Source organism: Myotis lucifugus, unplaced genomic scaffold (assembly GCF_000147115.1).
Source record: "Myotis lucifugus unplaced genomic scaffold, Myoluc2.0 scaffold_1, whole genome shotgun sequence".
NCBI classification, from domain to species: domain Eukaryota; kingdom Metazoa; phylum Chordata; class Mammalia; order Chiroptera; family Vespertilionidae; genus Myotis; species Myotis lucifugus.
The window spans coordinates 14,013,335-14,034,123 of record NW_005871049.1 but is presented as its reverse complement, the minus strand read 5'-3'; the positions used below and the strand labels follow the sequence as shown (position 1 = coordinate 14,034,123).

Here is a 20,789-nt window from a genome sequence, read left to right as displayed (position 1 = left end):
CAGGGCCTGCACACAGCCCGGAGTCTGCCCTGTGGAAACTTTGGCTTCCTATATGCTGGTATAATTTGTGGTGAATACTGTAATTGAACAAACAAAATATAACCTATTCTTTTAAAGAAAACTGGACTGCAATTGTAAAATGGTTCATTTATATGAAAAAAATGTCAAGTATTACTTCAACTTCATTATTTTTAAAATATTGCCAAAATATGAAAGAAATTATTTATTTTGACATACTTCAAATTTTTATATTTGATTCTATAGTTGTTTGGGGCTGTTTTATTCACTTCCTGTTCTAAAGTGTCTGACACAGTGAGGAACAAAAGTAGTACTTACTGAATAAAGAGAAGAAAGAATGAATGAGTAAATGAATTACTTGGGCTTTCAGAAACTCTAGCAAACATCTCAATAATATTCAGCAATACAGGGTGAGGCGAAAAGTAGGTTTACAGTTGTGAGTACACAAAACATAGTTTATTTTTGTATTATTATTTATTTAATTATTGTATTACTTTCCATATTAGCAACTGTGAACCTATGTGTGCCCCACCTGATATAGATATTTAAATATAGATATAAAATTTAATGTTGGATATCAGCTCTCTAAATATAAGTTCTGAGACACTGAGATATCCTGAGCACTGTATCCTGAGCTAGAAATTTCATAGGTCAAATCCATCATATTTAGTTTCTGTCGTTAATTTTCTAGTCTGAGGAAAACACACCCAGCAGAACATCTAAAAACAAATGGGCATTATCAGGGCATGGCTTTCCATTGAATCATTTCAGAAAGGAAATAAATGGACAGCATACGCTTCCCAAATGGTTCTTCATGAGAAAATGGCTTCATCTTAATTTGATGAGTCAATATCTTAGCTTATATGCCTAAATTACAGGTTATATCCATTGAATGTATTCTAAATGGACTGAACAGTTGACCCCAAAGAAGGGTTCTGCATATAATGAAAATAACATTGGTTTTCAAACTATTAGCAGCTCTGACAAGGAGGCAAGGCCATTTACTATCAACAGCTATATTAGTTCTTTGGGGCCTTGGGCCATATTGTTGCCTCTGAGCATTATTTTGTAATTCAGATCTTTATAGCACTATTTCCTAGAAAAACAAACACCCAGACACACTTTCTGTATTCTCATGTGTCACTGCATGCTGCCCGCTGCAGTTGCTGCTTTGTTGAATTAAAGTTGTCTGCCTGTGCTGTTACAGGGAACAAGAGACCCACTGTTTTTGACGGGTGTCACTTTCCCATCTGAGTATCCCATCTATGAGGAGACCAAAATAAAACTCACAGTCTATGATGTCAAGGATAAGTCTCATGATACCGTAAGTACTTGTACTGCTTTCTTTCTTTGGGAAAGAGAGTTGTGTTTTTCCAAACTATTAGTTTTGTGTGTGTGTGTCTGTGTGTGTGTGTGTGTGTGTGTGTGTATGTAGTTTTCCTTTTTTAATGTAATTGGCATTTTTTCAAATATGGTGTTTGTATTGTGTTGATGCTTGTTTTATGTTTATAGTTTGCTAGGGTTTTTTTTCCCCTCCAAATTCATTTGGCTTAACACCAAATTGGCAATTGGGTAAGAGCAAAAGCTTCCAGAACAGATTTTTCTCTTTTTCAGGAAGGCTGGCTTGATCACTTGGTTTATAATTTTGTTGTTGTTGTTTTAAGAAGTTTCTGAAGGTATAACACTGTGGGTAGAATGCTAGTGGAAGAAATGAAATCATGGCTTAAAACTGTCTTGATATTGTAATTACTCTAAAACGGATTGACAAAGTGTTCTACTTTTGCAATTTATTCTTGTACATAATGTATAGAGAGACATTCTCTCTGTATTTCCTGAAGTTATTCCTGGCACCGAAGCAAACAGAGAAAGCAATGCAAGCACTAGACAGAAGCTTTAATTGTCCTCTTTCCATGAAAGTCATATAAAGTCCCAATGATTATTTTGTCCTAGATTTCGTCAGTTTTCCTACCTGGTCTGACCTTTCCTCCACTTGAACCAGACCTCCTGGGTAGACAGTGAAGTGCCCAGGCAAAATTTCTAGAGGCCTTTCTTAAAATTTCTGGACTGGGGAGAATGCTATTGGGTAGGCATTGATTGATAATGGGGAATTTAAAATATGAGCCTTTTCCTTTAAGTCTCTCCCTTTAGAATGCATTTCAGTCTGTTTTCAAGGCAGGGGTCTTGATGGTCAACAGTGAAGCACAAACCAGGAGACACTTTGAAAGCAGGTGGGCCAGTGGGTTCCATGGGATTCTGGATGAAGCCCAGGGGAAACTTAACTTTGAACTCTGCCTTCACTTGGGCATTTTAATTGCTCCTCTCTTTTCTTTCTACTCTTTACCATAAAATATATAGCATAGATTGATGGTGGGGTATTTAATAGAGAAAAAATTCTATATTGAAGCAATTTCTGCTTATCTTAGTCCCAGAAAAGTTCATTTCTTTAAAGTTGCAGCAAAAATGTTCAATTAAATGCACAGCATGTATGTGAAATAGAAATAGTTGTGGTGGTCTGGTATGTCTATTATGAAGGCTAACTGTCTGGCTCCTGTTATGTTTACCAGCTTTGTGACGCTGGGAGAGTTCATTCTCAGTGCCTCTGTTTCCTCATTTATAATATTTACCTCATGGGGTTGTTGTAAGTGTTAAATAAGTTCATATAGGTAAATTATTTAGAAGACTTACAGATTAATAAGTTTAAGTCGCTGCTTTTATCGCTGTTATTGTTCTGGCTGCTGCCTCAAAATCCCTCATAAATAGTAAAACTCAAATAAGGGAATATTATCTAAAATCTGTTTTTTATAGTAGTTTTTCTTAAGTGTCATTATATTATTTCTGACTTCCTTAAAGAAGAGGAGAAAGAGAAAATACTTTGCAACACAAAATTAGGGTTAAAACTGGCAATTAAAAATGTTTTGTTTGGCATTTTATTTTTTTCTTTCTATTTTTCTTGACTTTTGAGGCCATCTGTGGAAAAGGAATGGACTGATCTAGACCAGGTTTGATAGACTATGCACAAGGCCATGTGCAGATCGATGGCTGTCCCTTTTTTAATTTTTGCCTTCTGCCAGAGAACAGAGAAATGAAGGGACTGGGGGAAAATCATAAAGTTGGGAAGGGAGAGAGAGATGGTTCACATGGGTGGCAGGAGGAGGTGATATCACTGAGCAGAGGAGTAATAAGCAGAGAAATGATCAGGATGAGAGGGAAAGCAAAGCAGTAACCATGCTGTTTTATGTTCTTCCAAGCACATGATCAGATTCAACCTTCCCTACAGACCCTAGGCACAGACAGGATTGAGGCTATGGAAGGGACAAGGGTATAGAAATGCTATGCTACAGGAATGAAATGTTGCCCCTAAACTCTTGGGCTTGATAAGTTTTCAGAAATATCAGCTTTAGAAATATTAAACACCAAAAGTGTTTCTATCTCCTTCAATCTCCCTCATTTACAGTGTGCAGTATGTTACTGCTTTAGGGATAAATAATTAGCTTACTCATTAATTATGCTCTGAATTGCCTTCTATTTCTGGAAACTAATTCTTTAGGGTCTTTTAGAGACTTTCTTCCTTGATCAGAGGTATTATCACATAAGAGTAGTGGATGAACTGGAATCCCTGCTGGGAAATAAGACTTGTGAAACTTGAACATGCTTGAGAAGTGCAGCCAGCTTTCACTTACCAAGTGCTGTTAATTAAGGCATAGCCTCTTCCTTAAAATAACTAACAATTAGCTATGGTGATGGAAGTGTAAATAGGAACACAGTTCATGAATTTGCTAATAGTCCCCATGGACATAGACTTTTCATCCTGGCCTTTTTCTTTCATTTCTGAAGTTTTTCTTTGAGGTAGGAATGGGGTGGGGAAGGAGGAGGCAGGAAGTGTGTTTAAAGTACAGTTTATGATTATGAATACTTAATAACCTAAGTATTTTAAGATCATAATACTCTTAAGGCTTAAGAAGTGAGATTATGCATATTTATGTGTTTTGGGAAATTAATGAATTGTGTGCATGTATTTAAAAGTAGCTTTAATATTTGCTCCTAGTAACCATTGATCATATTAGGCTAACCCAGGACAATGAAGTCTATTTATTGGCTGAGTTCTAGTTAGTTGAGTCTGGTGATTAAGTTGCTTTTATTTCCCTCTTGAGTTTATGGTTATTTGGAGTTAAGCAGTCAAATAAATTTGTTACTTTGTCATTTCATATTCATTTACAGAAGTATTCATATATCTTCTTAAAGAAAAATGATAAGTTATCATCTGTGCCTTCAATACAGCCATTATCAAACTAGTTGTTGTTCTTGTACTCCTCTACACAACTGGACCTGAGATTGATTATTTTACTAAGGTTAGTAGAAATGCAATTAATCATTGTAACAAATGAGATGGGTCTAACTGTTGAATCAGAACGGCTATTGTTTCCTCCTACTCCATCTTTCAGCCTCCCCATTCATTGCAGTATGGGGAGGTGAAATACGGGGTATTCTCATAGGGTCATTATGAGAATTAGAGTGGCTTATTATTTTCCTCACCAGGAGGAAATTATCTGTTTTCTAAAAATGGGCTAATCAAACATCCAGCTGTTTGGTGGGGACTTGAACTTTAAAGCTTGACATTAGAGGCCAGTGATAGAATATGAGAGCCCCCGTTCTCATGATGAAGTCGATGCCTGCTGGATATATGCCGGTTGTATGCTCTATTTTAAAGCTCCTGGAAACTGAAAAAGCACAGGCAGGAGTGTTTTCAGCCCATCATTTACAGTGCTCAGCCCTAGGGACTCAAGTGGGTCTTTCATAAGTTACAGAAAAAAATCTCAGAGGAAGGAGAAGTTCTTAGAGGAAAAGAACATCACCATCAAAGTTTCTCTCTTTTCCCCTTCTTGCCATGCAGTGATATTTTGGAAGGTAGTGAGCAGGGCTGTTACAACACCCAGGTTAGCACAGCCATCGATCTGCAAAGCATGATTAGGTTACAGACTTGTTTTGCCTATGGTAGAAATTGGAATTTCTCATGCATTCTTCAGGAGTGCGCATTGCTCCATTTCTTTTGCTGTTGGGGTGAATCTATCTCCAACTTGTTAGATGTTCAGCTTATAGGACAGAGTTCCATGTCCAGTAGACACGGAACATTTCTCAGGGGAGGATATATGTCTTAAGACACTTCTTACTATCATTTACTAACATACCGCCCCGCAAATCTGGTCATTCGGAAAATGTGCACCCATCAAGATTGGATGTAAATTTATTGCATTGTGTGTTCTATGCCCAAAGAAATTCTAGTACAATTCTCTACACAGAAGTGTCCAGTTCACTTTTATGGAAAATAAAATCATTTACATTTAGTACACTTTGACTTGGCTTGATTTTCTACATTGACTTCTTACAACTTTAAGACTGCTGAAATGCAGATTCTGTGAGCTGGCTGGCCTTCTTCTCTACCTAGAATATATGATGCATTGGGTAAGGAAAATGAAGTTGAGATTACCGATTAATAGGTACATACAAAGGACTCTGTTTAATAGGTTATGTATACTTTCTTCTTTAGTCTCCATAACAATTCTTTGAGGGAAGTATCATGTTGATCTTTAAAGAGAAGAAATTGGGATTCTGAAAACTTCAGTAGGCAAGTCAAAGACCTTTATTTTTTCCAGGCTGTGCTGTGGTACATATATTGTTTATAGGATTTCCCCCATTTTCACCCCAACAGTATGGGATTTTCATTTCAACTGACACTTTTAAAGCATTCTTGATTTATAGCTTAAAAACTGATTAAATGAAAAAAGTCAGTGTTCAACTATAGGAAAAACACTCATGTCCAAAATTCTGAAGCACTGTTATTAGCATGTAACTAATCGCTGATATCTGAATAAATTTTATAATGAAGTGGACATCGACTGTTCATGAAAAATAGCTGTTGTCACCTGTTATGAAATGGCTAAGTTTAGGTCTTAAACTTTTGTTTTTGCGCCCCCTGACCTCGTTTCTTCCTTTTTTTTATGTGTACCTCGTGGTCCTCTCAACCTATTCATTCACTCAGCCTTTGCCTGTTGGAGTGCTCCTGTCCGTATGGTGACCCAGTCTGCAAGGGGAGTTACGATTTCATTTAGAAGTGGCTCAGGGTTCTAAAACGTTGCTGCCCTTCCTAAATAACTTCACTTTGATATTTACTGAGAGCATATTTATATTTTATTGAGGTATAATTTACATACGCTAAAACAGACAGCTCTTGGGCAAGGTCTAGAACATTGCCATCATTCCAGAAAGTTCCCTTGTAACTCTTCCCAGTCAATTGCCACCCCACACACCCAGGGGCAACCACTTTCTCATAAATACCAACATAGATTTGTTTTGCTTGTTGAAATGTATGTGAATGGAATCATATTATGTGCTTTCTTGTATCTGGTGTCTTTTTCTCAACATGATACATTATGTTTGAGATACATTCATGTTGCTGAGTAACTCAGTAGTGTGATATTTAATTTTTTTTTAAATTACTGCACCGTATTTGGTTGTAGTGATATACCACAGTAATATTCATTCTCTTTTTTATAGACATTTAATCGCTTCCAGTTTTTGACAACAATGAATAAAGTGTTGATGAACATTTGAGTACAAGCATTTGTGTGGATATTTTGTTTTATTTTGGAGGTAAACATTGAAGAGTTAAAATTGATAGGTTATAGGGAAGATACATGTTTAACGTTTCTAGAAACTGTCAAACTGTTCTTCACAATTATTGTATGACTTTATTTTCCAGTTCCTCCACCAATAATGATATTGTTAGTCTTTGTTATTTAGTATTCCAGTGGGTGTAAAGTGGTATCTCATCATGGTCTCAATTTGCATTTTCATCAGGACTGATTATATTGAGCACCTTTTCTTGTACCTTTGGCTATTCATCTATCTTTTTTAAATAAAGTGTCCAAGTCTTTTGTTTATTTTCTTAAAGTTTTCTTTTTATTGTTGATTTCTAATAATTTATATATGTGGATATAAGTGCTTTTGTTGAATATATGTTTTGCAGGTTGTTTTTAGTTTTAGTCTTGCCTTATAATTTCCTTAATGATATATTTTATTGATTAGATTTTTTAAATTGTAATTAATTCAGCTTATAGATTTTTTCATTCATACTTAGTGCTTTCTGTGCCCTAAGAAATCTTTCTACCTCTGGCCATTAGAATATTCTCCAGCGTCTTCCTTCAAAGTATTTTGTAGTTCTAACATTTATAATCTATATAATAAAAGCCTAAGCGACTGTTACAGTGGAATGACCAGAACGACTGGTTGCTATGATGTGCTCAACACAGGAGCTGCCCCTGGTGGTCAGTGTGCTCCCACAGGGGGAGCGCCATTCAGCCAAAAGCCAGGCTCACGGCTGGTGAGCACAGTGGTGGTGGCGGGAGCCTCTCCTGCCTCCACAGCAGAACTAAGGAGCAGTAAGCTGAGTGGTAAGGAGCAGCAAGCAGGTGGGCAGTAAGGAGCAAGGGGTCCCAGACTGCGAGAGGGTGCAGGCCAGACTGAGCCCCCATGCCCCAGTGCATGAATTTCATGCACCGGGCCTCTAGTCTATAATAATAAAAGCATAATATGCTAATTAGACTGGATGTCCTTCTGAATGAAGCCAGGGCTGCAGCTGTGGGATTGAGGCAGCCCCGTGGCTGTGAGGGAGGGACCCAGGCAGCTGCCATGGCTGCAAAGGCCTACTCTTGTACAAATTTCGTGCATCGGGCCTCTAGTTAGATATAAGATCTATCTCAAATTAGTTTTTGTGATAGGAATTAAGTAGGGATCAAAGTTATTTTTCCCTATGTAGATAACTAGTTATTATAACACTACTTGTTAAAAAATACTTTTGCTTCCACTGAATTTAATTGCTACCTTGATTGGAAAGTCAATTGTCTACTGATAGATGTAGGTCTATTTCTGGATGTTCTGTTCTGTCCCATTGATCTGTTTGTCTAACTTTGTGACAATAACATGATTATTTTTGCTTTATAGTAAGTCCCAAAATCAGATAACATAAGTCCTCTATCTTTGCCAGCTTTGTTCTTTTCATCAAGGTGTTTGGTTCTTTTGTTTGTTTTTGTTTTGCCTATTCTAGACGCTTTGTCTTTGCTTATAAATTTTTGAATAAATTGTCAGTTTCTTCAAAAAGCCTGTTGGAATTTTTTATTAGAATTATGTTGAATCTATAGATCAATTTGGAAAGAATGGACATATTAACAATATGTAATTTGTTGATCTGTAAATATGGTGGATATATAAAATTTTATTTATTTAGATCTTTACATTTTACCAGCAATATATTTGTGTTCAGATCATTTGTGTGTGGTCATAATATTCTTCTAGACCAGTGGTCGGCAAACTGCCGCTCGCGAGCCACATGCGGTTCTTTGGCCCCTTGAGTGTGGCTCTTCCACAAAATACCACGTGCAGGCGTGCATGTACAGTGCGATTGAAACTTCGTGGCCCATGCACAGAAGTCGGTATTTTGTGGAAGAGCCACACTCAAGGGACCAAAGAGCCGCATGTGGCTCGCGAGCAGCAGTTTGCCGACCACTGTGACTTATTTCTACATGTATTTTAGTTTTTTATGCTATCGTGCAAGATAATTTTTAAAACATGTTTTTCAATACTTGTTTACTAATAGGTAGAAATACAATTTTTAATATTTACCTTGTATCCTGCTGTATTATGTCCTAAAGGATTTTGTTGGATTACATAGGATTTTGTAAACATACAAGCATGTTATCTGTGAATAATGAAAGATTTATGTTTCCTTTTCCAGCCATTGTGCATTTTATCTTTCCTTATTGCACTGGCTCAGTGCAATAGAACTTTCAGGGCAATATTCATAGAAGTGGGAACAGTGGAAATCCTGGCTTTGTTCCCAAACTTAAGAGAAAAGTGTTTAATATTTCAACTTAAAGTGTGACCTTAACTCTAGGTTTTTCATGGATGCCTTTTATCAGCTGGAGAAATTTCCTTCAATTCCCGATTTTCTGTGAGTTTTTATCATGAATGATTTTTAATTTAGTCAATTTTGTGTATGTATTGAGATGCTTAAATGTTTCTACTATTTATTCTATTAATATAGTGAATTATATTAACTCCATTTTTATATGTTAAACCAAACTCAGATTCCTGGGGCAATGTTTTCAACTCACAGTTTGCCCCTTCTCTCTTCCGCGCTCCAGCTTAGTGCATGGGCAAACCAAGCTCTGCTCTCCTGCCCTAGCACTGGAGAAAGCCCTGTGCAGCTGAGTGGTGACTCTCCGCTCTCCCGCACATCGAAATACCCTCCTTCATGGTGTTGAAGTCTGGTGAGAAAGGGTAGGTGGATGGGTGAGACTCATGCTGTGGCTGAGGCTCCTCAGGATTCAGACCTCTCATGCTAGGTCACATGTACTCATGTGAAGGTCATTCCAAGTCCAGCTGGTTTCTATGGAGAGCCCTCTTCTTCCTGCAGCTCAGCCAGGAATACCAGCCATAGGCACTTCTTCCTCTAGGACGAGTCTGTCACTCCCTGGACTTTATTTCATTTTGGTTTATTGACACCCTCAGTTTTCTGAAGGGCTTAACAAAAGTGTTGGTAGTGTATCTGACTTCTCAGTATTACAATGGGCAAAAATGCTGCTACATATTTAAGTTCATCCCTCTAGCATTTATGCTGCCCTCTATAAATTTGCATTTCTATCTCTTTTAGTTCCCCTTGTCTGTAGTTTGCATATCAAGTGCATTACACTCTATGCTGCTCTTGACATAATTTTTTCCTTTTCTAGTGTGTTCCTCCTGTTGTCTCTTTGTGCCACTGTCGTGGGCACTCACACAGTTCTTGTTCTGTATCAACTATTCAGGGCTTTTGTTAGTTTCTTCTTTTTGTTTGGGCTCCCACAGTAGAGGGAAGGGTAGTCATGGATACCTCTTCACTTCCCCCAAGAAAATGATGCTGTTTGCATGGAGAAAGACTGGCTCTTTCACAGTGAAATAACAAGGTGAATTTACTTGTAGAAGCAAAACAAGTTTCCTACAAAAATAATTTTTTGGCAATAGCAGAACAGCTGCTTGACTGTGAAGTGGCCACGTCTTTCATTCCTGGAGATCAGCAGAAGTGTAGTTTAGTATATTCACCTTTCAGTGTCTACAGATGTATGAGCTATAGAAAAAATTGTTTAACCTAGTTTCAAAAAGACAAACAATAATATCTACAATTAATTTGCTTTTCTCCAATTAAAGTAGAAACAATTAGGGAAGGCCATTTCCCATTCTCGTTTCCAGGCTGACAACTTTATTAATGTTAATCACAAACATAGAGACGCCTAATCAGACTGTGTTTCCTAATAGAAGGCTGGGCTCTTTTTATTCCTCTCAGCCCTAACTCCAGCAAACACACAGGATGACTGTTAATTTTTTGCTCTCTTTAAGTTTTTGAGCAATGAGCACTTTTATTTTGAAGCATCATGAGATATCATCAAGAAGAGTGGTTGGGGGAGTTGCAGGGCGATTCTAGTTTGAGCCTGTTGAGTCCACAGATTGAAATTTAGTGATATCAGCATAAATCTAATTTGATGGGTGTCTGTCCAGAAGTTTTAGAAGCTCTCTGAACCCTCATCATAAAGGAGCAGACATTTAGGAAGTTAGGTTTGACCCAGAAATACAGCCTAGGTGGGGAGCAGTTATGCTGTCAGGGAGCTTTTGTGGGCATTGTGCTAGAAATCTATATGAATCATTGGTACATAAACAATATACCCTGAAATAGTAGGGGGAGAAATAGAAAGCTTCCCCAGTTCATTTTCTGAAGGCTAGGTAAGTTTAATACCAAATTCTGATGAGTGTTTTAAAAAATATATACCCAAATTTCAATTAAAACCTAGGTACAAAAATTACATATAGTATTCAGATTCAGAATTCATCTATGTGGAAAAAGCAAAACATGCTCTGACCATGTAGAGTTCATTTCAGGAAAGCAATATGGTTCATATAAGTACATGTATCAATATAATCCATTTTATTAATAACTGAAGGAGAAAACTTATTTCATTATGTCATTACATGCCAAAGAGGCATTTAATAAATCTAGTTGCCATGTATCTAATATAAAATAGGTAGTATTATAGGAATATAATAAAAATTTGTCCTAATAAGATAATATAAATGTTCTGAACAATGACATTCTAAAATCATTTCAACTAACCACCAAACTAATCACTATCATTATTATTATTCAACATTTTCTTGGAGGCTATAGAAAATACAGTGGGAAAATTATATTACTTATATAAAATTTGAAAGGCAAGAAACAAAACTATTTCTCTAAAATATCTAGAAAGCCTAAGAGACCAAATAAGATAATTTGGTAAGTTGGTTGGTTACAAGATAAATATAGTTAAAAATCAATAACTTCTCTCTTTTATAGCAAAAATTACATAGAAAAGTATAAAATCTTATTGGAAAATATAAAATAATATCTTTACAAATGGGAAAACATACTTGTGTTGGAAGAAAAGACTATCATAAAATAGAAATTATCCCAAATTAAATTTATAATTTTAATATAATTCCAAATAAAATGTCAAAGGTATTTTTATTGGGTATTGGATAAAAGTGATCTTAAAGTTTATTTCTAAAAGTCAAATCTAAGAATAGGAAAGGACATTTTAAAAACTAATGATTAAGACCCTCAGGCATAAAAATATCAAAATATAACATAAAGCCAACTGTAATCAAATCTACATGGTTTGATCATAGGAATGGACAAATAGAAGTAAGGTTGAATATCAAATCCAGAAGCAGATGCCAGAATACACTATAATTAACTCTATGATTTAGACGATTTTAACTCAGCGGGTATAGAATTGATTATTTAACATAAAAAAAGTGATGGTTAAATGACTATCGATCTGGAAGAAAATAATATTACAGTCTCATTTCATTTCACTTATAAAAATAAATTTCAAGTGGATTAATTAAGTGTATAGACTAAATTACATTAAAGCTCTTGTAAAAAAATGGAAGAGACTATATCTCAGGGGTTCTCAACCTGTGAGTCGTGACCCCTGAAAATATATCCTGCATATCAGATATTTACATTACCATTCATAACAGTAGCAAAATTACAGTTATGAAGTAGCAATGAAAATAATTTTATGGTTGGGGGTCACCACAACATGAGGAACTGTATTAAAGGGTTGCGGCATTAGGAAGGTTGAGAACCACTGACAGGGGAAGGCTGGCATTTGATTATATGGAAATCTACACATTTTATTTATTTATTTTAATTGTCCAAGTTTATTGTGATATGTATTGCAGACATCTAAAAATATTATCTAAAGTATAAACAAAGCAAAAAAATTGTGGATGCAATTAAATTGCAGATCTTCCTTATATTGTTAACTAATATTTTTTCTTTTTTATTGTTTAAAGTATTACATATGTCTCCTTTTCCCCTTATGGACCCCTCCCCGGCCACTCCCACCTCCCCAGGACAAGCCTCCACCACCCCAGTGTTCCTGTCCATTGGTTATGCTAATTTGCGTACAAGTCCTTTGGTTGATCTCTTACACACATACCCAACCCCTTACCCCGAAGCCCTCCCCTGCCTTCCCTCTGAGGTTTGAAGGTCTGTTCAATGCTTCTCTGTCTCTGGATCTATTTTATATTCCACAAATGAGTGAGATCATGTGATATTTATCTTTCTCCATCTGGCTTATTTCGCTTAGCATAATGCTCTCCAGGTGAAATCCACACATTCTAGATGAGCATACATGGTCTAAACAGAAGAGAAAAGGTAGATGTGAAAAATAATATGCAAGTTGGAGGCTGTGGATTAATTTCTATAATATTTAAAGAGTTCTTCTGAGTTCAGAAGAAGGGTAGAAAATTGAGCAAAGTATTGGAATCTAAGTATTTTAATGAAAGTACTGATGTTATACAGGGGGCTGCTGTCAGCAGTCCTGGAAGGAAGGGAACTGCCAGGAACAAGTGACAGCCTGGAGGGGTGGGGCAGGGAGGGGCTTCGGTGCCTAGGGCAGTGATGGCAAACCTATGGCACGCGTGTCAGAGGTGACACGCAAACTCATTTTTTTTGTTGATTTTTCTTTGTTAAATGGCATTTAAATATATAAAATAAATATCAAAAATATAAGTCTTTGTTTTACTATGGTTGCAAATATCAAAAAATTTCTATATGTGACACGGCACCAGAGTTAAGTTAGGGTTTTTCAAAATGCTGACACGCGGAGCTCAAAAGGTTCGCCATCACTGGCCTAGGGAGATGTGAGGGACCTGCTGTCAGGGATCATCTGTAGGGAATGAAGGCAGCTGCTGAAAACATCACCCAGAGCAGAAGAGGAAGAAAATGGCAATCATTTGCAAAACTTGATGAAACCCATGGGAACTCCCCAAAATAACGAGGGAAACTCTCAGTGGACTCTAGGATCTGCAGTCTCAAGTGAAGTGGGAGCGTCTTGTGGGTGTTCATGTCAGGGCTGTTCGTGTCAGGAAGCTGGGTAATAAAATCATGCTTCACAGTCCATGTGGAAGCATCCGTCTCTTTACCTGCTAACACCAATCAGGTGATCTGAGAACTGACTGCTGAGATTTGTGATGTCTAACTTGGACCCTGAACTGAGAGGGATTTCTGCTTGACCTTACTTCTCTCCACTCTGGGATATTTACCTCATTCTCAGAGTTTTCCAGCATTTCCCACGTGGTTACCAGTTGTCCAGTGGCTTAAGCCGGTAGCGCCTGACTGACCAGCTCTGTCTGGCTCCCACAGCCGTGTTCTTGGCACAGCTGCAAGTGCAGGTGGAGGGTAGTGAGCGCCATGCTATCCGGCGGGGGTCATCTGAAGCAGACCCCGTGGGCACCGAGGACATGTGCCTTGCGTTGGCTTCCCATCCCCTCTCGGTTTTGCACAGCTGACATGTCAGGTGTTGCCAAAACATTTCTCTGATCAGAAAGGAGCAGAAACCAGTGATTTAAAAGGTTAGTCTGCTGCAGCTCGGAATAGCTTTTAATGACCCTAAGTTTATATACGCTGCTGCACAGCGGGAACAATGGGAACTTCTACAGAAACATAGACTTCCCTTAGACTCGTTTGAGTGGATGATAACCACAGCTAGGTTCGGGCTGGTATTTAAATGTACATGAAAATTATTTTTAAACTTACTGAGAAAAGTCGTGTGTGCCAAGGCAGAGAATGATGTCACACTGAAAAATGTTAAGGGATGTCTGTTTCCACATGGCCAAGATTTTCTCTGCATGTTGCCAGAGCCAGGTTACTTAGGTTCCCTGGCATTAAGTCAAGCTGTCTTTTAGGAGGTAATCACTGAGGATGAGCTAAGTGCTGAGGTGGCGGCTGTCCTAAGGAGCTGAGTGTGTGAAGTCACAAACACATTGTTCTTTCACTCAAACTCGGGGAATGGTTTTTAACGGCAGGAGAGAAAGCAGCTTCTATAGAGAAAGACACTATAGAGAGATTCCGTTTAATCAGATATGGGGTCATAAGGATGTTTACAATTTTAAAGAAGATGCTAATACTTTTTAAACTGCTATTTGGGTTTTTTGAAAAGGGCACTGAGAGTCATAATAGTGTTTTGGGAGGGGGGAAAAGCAGTTTCTCCAGACGATATTAATTGGCTAGGACTCCAAAATAAACAAGGAGTCCCCCACCTCCTCAAAACCAGCCCGCCCCCCTTCAGTGAATGTGAAGCATATGGTGCCGCTTCCCGCACTGGCTTGGCAATTCCTGAATTGAAGTTGAGGCGTAGTGACCTGTGCAGGGCAGCTCGCTCTGGCCTCAGAGCAGCAAAGGGCCTGCGGCCACTTATTAGAAGCTGAACTCATGTGCTTACGTATTCACATAGGCGCACAGCTTTACCTATGAGTATGCACACTGAGCAATATTTACAAATGTGTGTATATATGTACATTAAGTAAGGCTTTAAACTTTAAATGCCAGGATCAGCTTCATTGTTGCGCCCCAAAGCCAAAAAATATCCTCCAGGCAGTGTTAATCTTCACAGACATTTCCTTTTCTCTGTGAAGTGTGGGCTTAAAGGCAGAAGCACGTCCTTCAGATTCTGTTTTCTTGCCTTTCCCATTCTGCGTTCCCCAGCACGCATCTGGAACAATAATAAGTGGCTTTCCTTTGGTCCTAGTTTCTTTGACTTTGAACTTGCAACCTGAATATGAATCTGAGAAAAGACACTACAAAACTGGAGATCAACTGTTACAATAGACCATATGAGGCATTTGAAAACTCATCCAGCGGATGTAAGAACGGGGCTTCTGAATGCCATTGTGGGAAAATCAGGTACATATAGTGATGGAAACAGCAAGGGCATTTCCAAACTCTGAATCAAGGATACAACTCTTTGCCCCTACAAGGGTTCTTTCTCAACCGCGATGCCACACTGAGAAATAAGAACATAGCCAAAAGCTTGACTCTCAGATCTGTTACTTGGGTGTGTGGCTTTAAACAAGTCACCCTTTTTGGGTCTCTGTTTCCCCAGTTCTAAAATAGAGACCCTAATACCTGCTGTCTACTACTGGAGGAAGGACAGCAGGCTAACACCTGTAACAGTGCTTTGGAAACTAGAAATGCAGGTGTCTGCATTATTTCCTGCAGATTTTATTCTTGGACTCAGGACTTTCTTTGCTGCGTGGTACTGCTGTGTTTCCAAGAGAAGGATTATTGATTTCACGGTATCAGATTCCACAAGGTTGACCATATTTCCAGCGAATTGATCAGTCCAGATATCTCATCTTTGTTCTTGTCAGGTGGTTTGTGGCTGGCTGCAGAGCCTATACTAGTGCTCCAGAGATGTTACTGATTAACATATGAACAGCAATGAATAAGAAGCTATTTTCTCTGTTTTTATTTTAATATTTTGTTAATTTTATCCTTTGTGTTCTGATACTCCAGCATTCATTTCCTGAGTATTTCTTTCTTAATGGAGAGAAAAAGAACTGAAAAAGATGATGACTGCAAAGGCCTGTCCACAGTTTCCATTGTACTAGTCATTTCACTGCCTGATTTTCATCTTCTGACTTGGGTTCAGATAGCAGGCCTGTCTTCTGAAGCCACACATGACAGAGAATAAGAGAGGTAAATAACCCTCTCTTTTAAGATTCACTTTTCAGATAGCACTTTTTCCTGATGGGCTGATCAGCAAATTACCCTGTCCTTCTGCCAAATTCTTCCAATTCTGAGTCATCATCCAGTTTGATTTCTGAGATGTCATTCAAACTGCTGCAAGCAAAAGGCTTTTGTCGGGTTCTTTGGCCTTGCTTATAGCAGAAAGCAAAACCAGTGAATAAAGAATTCTTGTCCACCCTCCTTATTGTCTTCACTTTCTTTCTAAGGACACTTGTTAGACAGGAGATGAGCAGACTGTGTCTTCTCTAGCCCAACCTTAAGGAATTCCTGAATGCCCAGCTATTTGAGCTTGTTTGAAGGAACTTCTAAGATCACGGGCAACTAAAACTTGTCAAAAAAAACCTCCACAACACATTTATTTTTTTTCTATGCAGAAAATGATTTAACCATTTAGACTTTCAGAAACACCAAGCTAAATTAGAATTAAAAAAAGCCTTAAGTGTTTCAAGAAAAACATCAAACCAGTGTACGAGTGTTGTTGCTGGATGGCAAAGTATCTTTAAGTGAGTAAGAGGATTACCTTACCTTATAGTTATATACATCACCCTTTACAGAAGTGCTAATTGTATTTGGGATATCACAGGAAACAAAGAACAAATAAATAACATAAAACTTCAGTAATTAAAAGAATTTGTATATACAAGACCACATTTGATCTTCATAGGGTGCCTGTTGTGTCACAGAGCTAGAAAGTAAATTTAAATAATTTGCTATAGGTCATATTGAAATATTGACCAGAATCTAATTCTTCTGATATTGAATCCCACTGCACAGGTTTCTCAGGGGCAGTATTTTGGTTCCTAACTTTATTAATAATTTCAGTTTTATTATGACTTTCAATCAAACCAATGTTGAAGATAACCACACTTGTAAATATAGTCAAGTTGGCCTTCAGTAAGGAAAAGAGGAGGAGTTTACTTTTTGAAGGCTCTGTGAATACCTAGGAGTAACTAACTTCCTTAGTGCATCTTGCTCCTGGGGTCAGAGTATCTGTGTATAGGACAGCCGTGGGCAAACTACGGCCCGCGGGCTGGATCCGGCCCGTTTGAAATGAATAAAACTAAAAAAAAAAGACCGTACCCTTTTATGTAATGATGTTTACTTTGAATTTATATTAGTTCACACAAACACTCCATCCATGCTTTTGTTCCGGCCCTCTAGTCCAGTTTAAGAACCCATTGTGGCCCTCGAGTCAAAAAGTTTGCCCACCCCTGGTATAGGACCTAAAATGCCCTGACAGCCTTTTGATTTTGATAAGCCTACCTTAGCTTCCTGTGTAATAGCTGTGACAATTATATATTGTACTAGAGGCCCAGTGCATGAAAATTCATGCACTGGAAGGGGGGGTCCCTCAGCCTGGCCTGCCCCCTTTCACAGTCTGGGAGCCCTCAGGGGCAGGAGGCCACCCGGCAATCAGGACACCTCTGCTGCAGCCACTGCTGGAAGCGCAAGCCTCAGCCAGCCCTGGTTACCTGCACCTCGGGTGGCCCTGGGCATCTGGGGGACTGAGGGGACTAGGGACTCCAGAGGCAGGCGTGCGGGGCTTGCCTGGCCTTGCCACACGCCTGCTGCCCTGGCGGGGCTGAGGGGACTGGGTGCTGCCATCTTGTGGCTGTGGGCACCACCATATTTGAGGGCGTGGCAGTCAATTAGCATATTCCCTCCTTATTGGCTGTGGGCGCCTCCATCTTTGAGGGCGGGGCAGTCAGTTAGCATATTCCCTCCTTATTGGCTGTGGGCACCACCATCTTTGCGATGGCATGAGGGTCAATTAGCATATTCCCTCTTTATTAAATAGGATTGTTTGGTACCTGTCTCAGGTTAGCTGAGTTATATACAGCATATGAGACTTCAGTATCAATGAACTGACCTTCAGGAGCTATGTGGTCAAGTCATCATGATATCCCAGAATGCTGATCAAGATAAAAATATTTAAGGGAGGAGAAGAACTATGTTTTTTAATGCTATTTCTTCTAATTGGAAGGTCCTAGAGATTATTTGCTATACCATGTTTAGTCATGTCACAAATTATTAATTCACTTAAATGTCTGTATACTTATTCGGTAAATGTTGCATGTATTAACAAAACATAAATAGATGAGAAATACACAGCCTTTATGCCAATTTGATTTTTGATATGATAAATTTAACATGTAGGTGGGATATCTATGTGGAAATATCTATGCAGTCATTTGGAGATAGGTGCATGGAATTAAGGGAAAGTGACAAGATTTATATTGTCTAGAAACCACTGTCAAACAGTAGCCTAAATAATTAGTTTTTATTTCTCCTACTTAGCTATTCCTGCTGTTCTTAATATTATTATGATGATGATCATATTTATATTTTAATATCATAATTAACTTTGGAAAAAAGTTTTATTTTATTTTTTGTTTGCTTTAACAATAACTGCAGAAAGACTCCCATTGGGTATATGATAAAAGATAGTATTTTCTAAATGAATCTTTACCTTACATATTTATATTTAAATATGTTTTATTTATATTTTTAATAAGAAATCATCATCAGCCTTATTATAAAAACAGCAATCCCTTACTTAATAGCACTAATCTGTATCACACATTGTTCTCTAGGCTTTACATATTTGCTCATTTAATCTTCACAAAATACGAAGAGACAGGTACTATTAGTATCATCTCCATTTTCCAGATGAGAAAACTGAGGCACAGAAAGATAAGAAAGTCCTAAGTAGAAGTGCTTGGACATGAACCAGGATGCTTCGCTCCAGAGAGTTGGCACTCTTCTTAAACGCTACATTTTAAATGACCATAAATAACATGGTAAATAATATTTACTGCCTATTACCTTTTACCACAAGGGTGTTTTTACTTGTAAATCTTTAGGTCTCAAAGGGAGCGATTCTAACAATTTTAGTAAGATGTATCTTTTCTCTAAGTATTTGAGATTTATGATCTTAGGTTTTCAGCACCTGAAAAGGTCAAACGTTGTTACTCTATTCATCTTCTCCAACACTTTCCGCTTTATGAAAGGGCACCAATCCATTCAATATAGATGCAAAAATAGAATTTATGACACATGTAGGTCTTGCCTCTTCCATCAGAGCTCTTTCCTCTAAGTTGCATAACACAGAGTCATATTTTCCAAATGGGAATTGTTAGAGCCTGTGGCTGTTTGAGAGTGATCCTGTTTTCGTGGGGGTGGGGGGCAGGGGGTGGAGAAATAATTTCTTTTACGTAAAACCCCCTATATTTCAAGTTCAGAAGAGAAGTGCACTGCATTTCCCTGTATTTTATTTATCTATAGGCAGATACAGAGGCTAACATCTGGTACAGGGCTGAGATAGAGGAAGAATCTCTTCAGCCATCATGTGACACACTCTGTGGTGACGTCACGGCGGCAGGAATGAGTGTAATACAGTAACTGTGTTCACTTCCAGTGCTAGAAAACGGATCTAGGAATGAAAGGATGTCATCTGCCTTATTTATTGTCCTTGGGGATGTCTCAAGTTGCTCAGTCAGAGGCACACATTCCCACTGTCAGAAGTCAGACTGGAAATGAAGGAGGGACTTGGGGAGGGAAATTTGCCCACCACTGAAATGCCTTCCAAACCTCTCTACACTTACAGAACCAAATCCAAGTGATATTTGATGCCTTTATTATATTTTTTAACTTTCCTTTTAATGCACAGCATTATATTATGTAGATATAAGACTTGGGGAATCTGTTTAGTCTGAACTAGTTTTATCAATGTGACTTGTTTTTAAGGAACATCTAAAAGAGTTTAGAACTCTGGACAAATTCCACAGGGACTCATTGTGTAGTAGTTGGTGAGCTTCATGAAAGTGAGTAATTTAAAAAATATATATTTTTATTGATTTCAGAGAGGCAGGGAGAAGGAGAAAGAGATAGAAACATTAATGATGAGAAAGAATTATTGATCGGATGCCTCCTGCATGCCCCACATTGGGGATCGAGCCCACAACCCAGACATGTGTCCTGACCGAGAATCAAACCCATGACATCCTGGTTCATAGGTTGACGCTCAACCACTGAGCCATGCTGGCCAGGTGAAAATGGGTAATTTTTAAGGCATATATTTGCACATTGTCCCAAGCTGGTAATTGACTAGAATGAAGGCATTTTTATAACTATCTAGAACATGGACATTGTAGATGAACAAACTTGGGTTTGAGTATTGGTTATCAGTGACCTTGAGCATTTAATCTTGGGTGTCAAGTTTTCTCATTTATAGATGGAGATATAAATGTGAGCATGAATGGAAACTCTGGTATTGTCTAATTAATTAATTAACCAATGTATCTGTTACTAGTGGTATATCAGTATGTTCTATCATAAATTTCCTAGGCATGTGACCTAAGCCAGGTCAATGAAACATTGTCTGATATACCAGGATTTTGTTTTTCCTGGAAGCATGGGAGGAAGAAGCCCTACTTAGGATATGAGTTGTGGTTTTCAACAGCTTCGGTGTCTCTTGGAAGTATCAGAACATGCACAAAGGTGGGAAATCAGGACCCCAAGAGTTCATATGCTGCTTTAGATCAGGTGCTCCAGAGTGAAAGTAACCCCTGGATACTTTGGGTGAGCTGAAAAATTCCAAGATCCCCTC

General features: G+C 38.2%; 1 protein-coding gene across 1 annotated transcript in view; it reads left to right on the top strand.

Moving 5' to 3' along the window:
* INPP4B (inositol polyphosphate-4-phosphatase type II B) overlaps positions 1–20,789 on the top strand; it is a 496,781-nt gene that overhangs the window by 238,186 nt on the left and 237,806 nt on the right. The window contains exon 8 of the mRNA XM_023754658.1: positions 1,226–1,342. Coding sequence (XP_023610426.1) covers positions 1,226–1,342 — 117 coding nt within the window. The remainder of the gene's footprint in view (positions 1–1,225; positions 1,343–20,789) is intronic.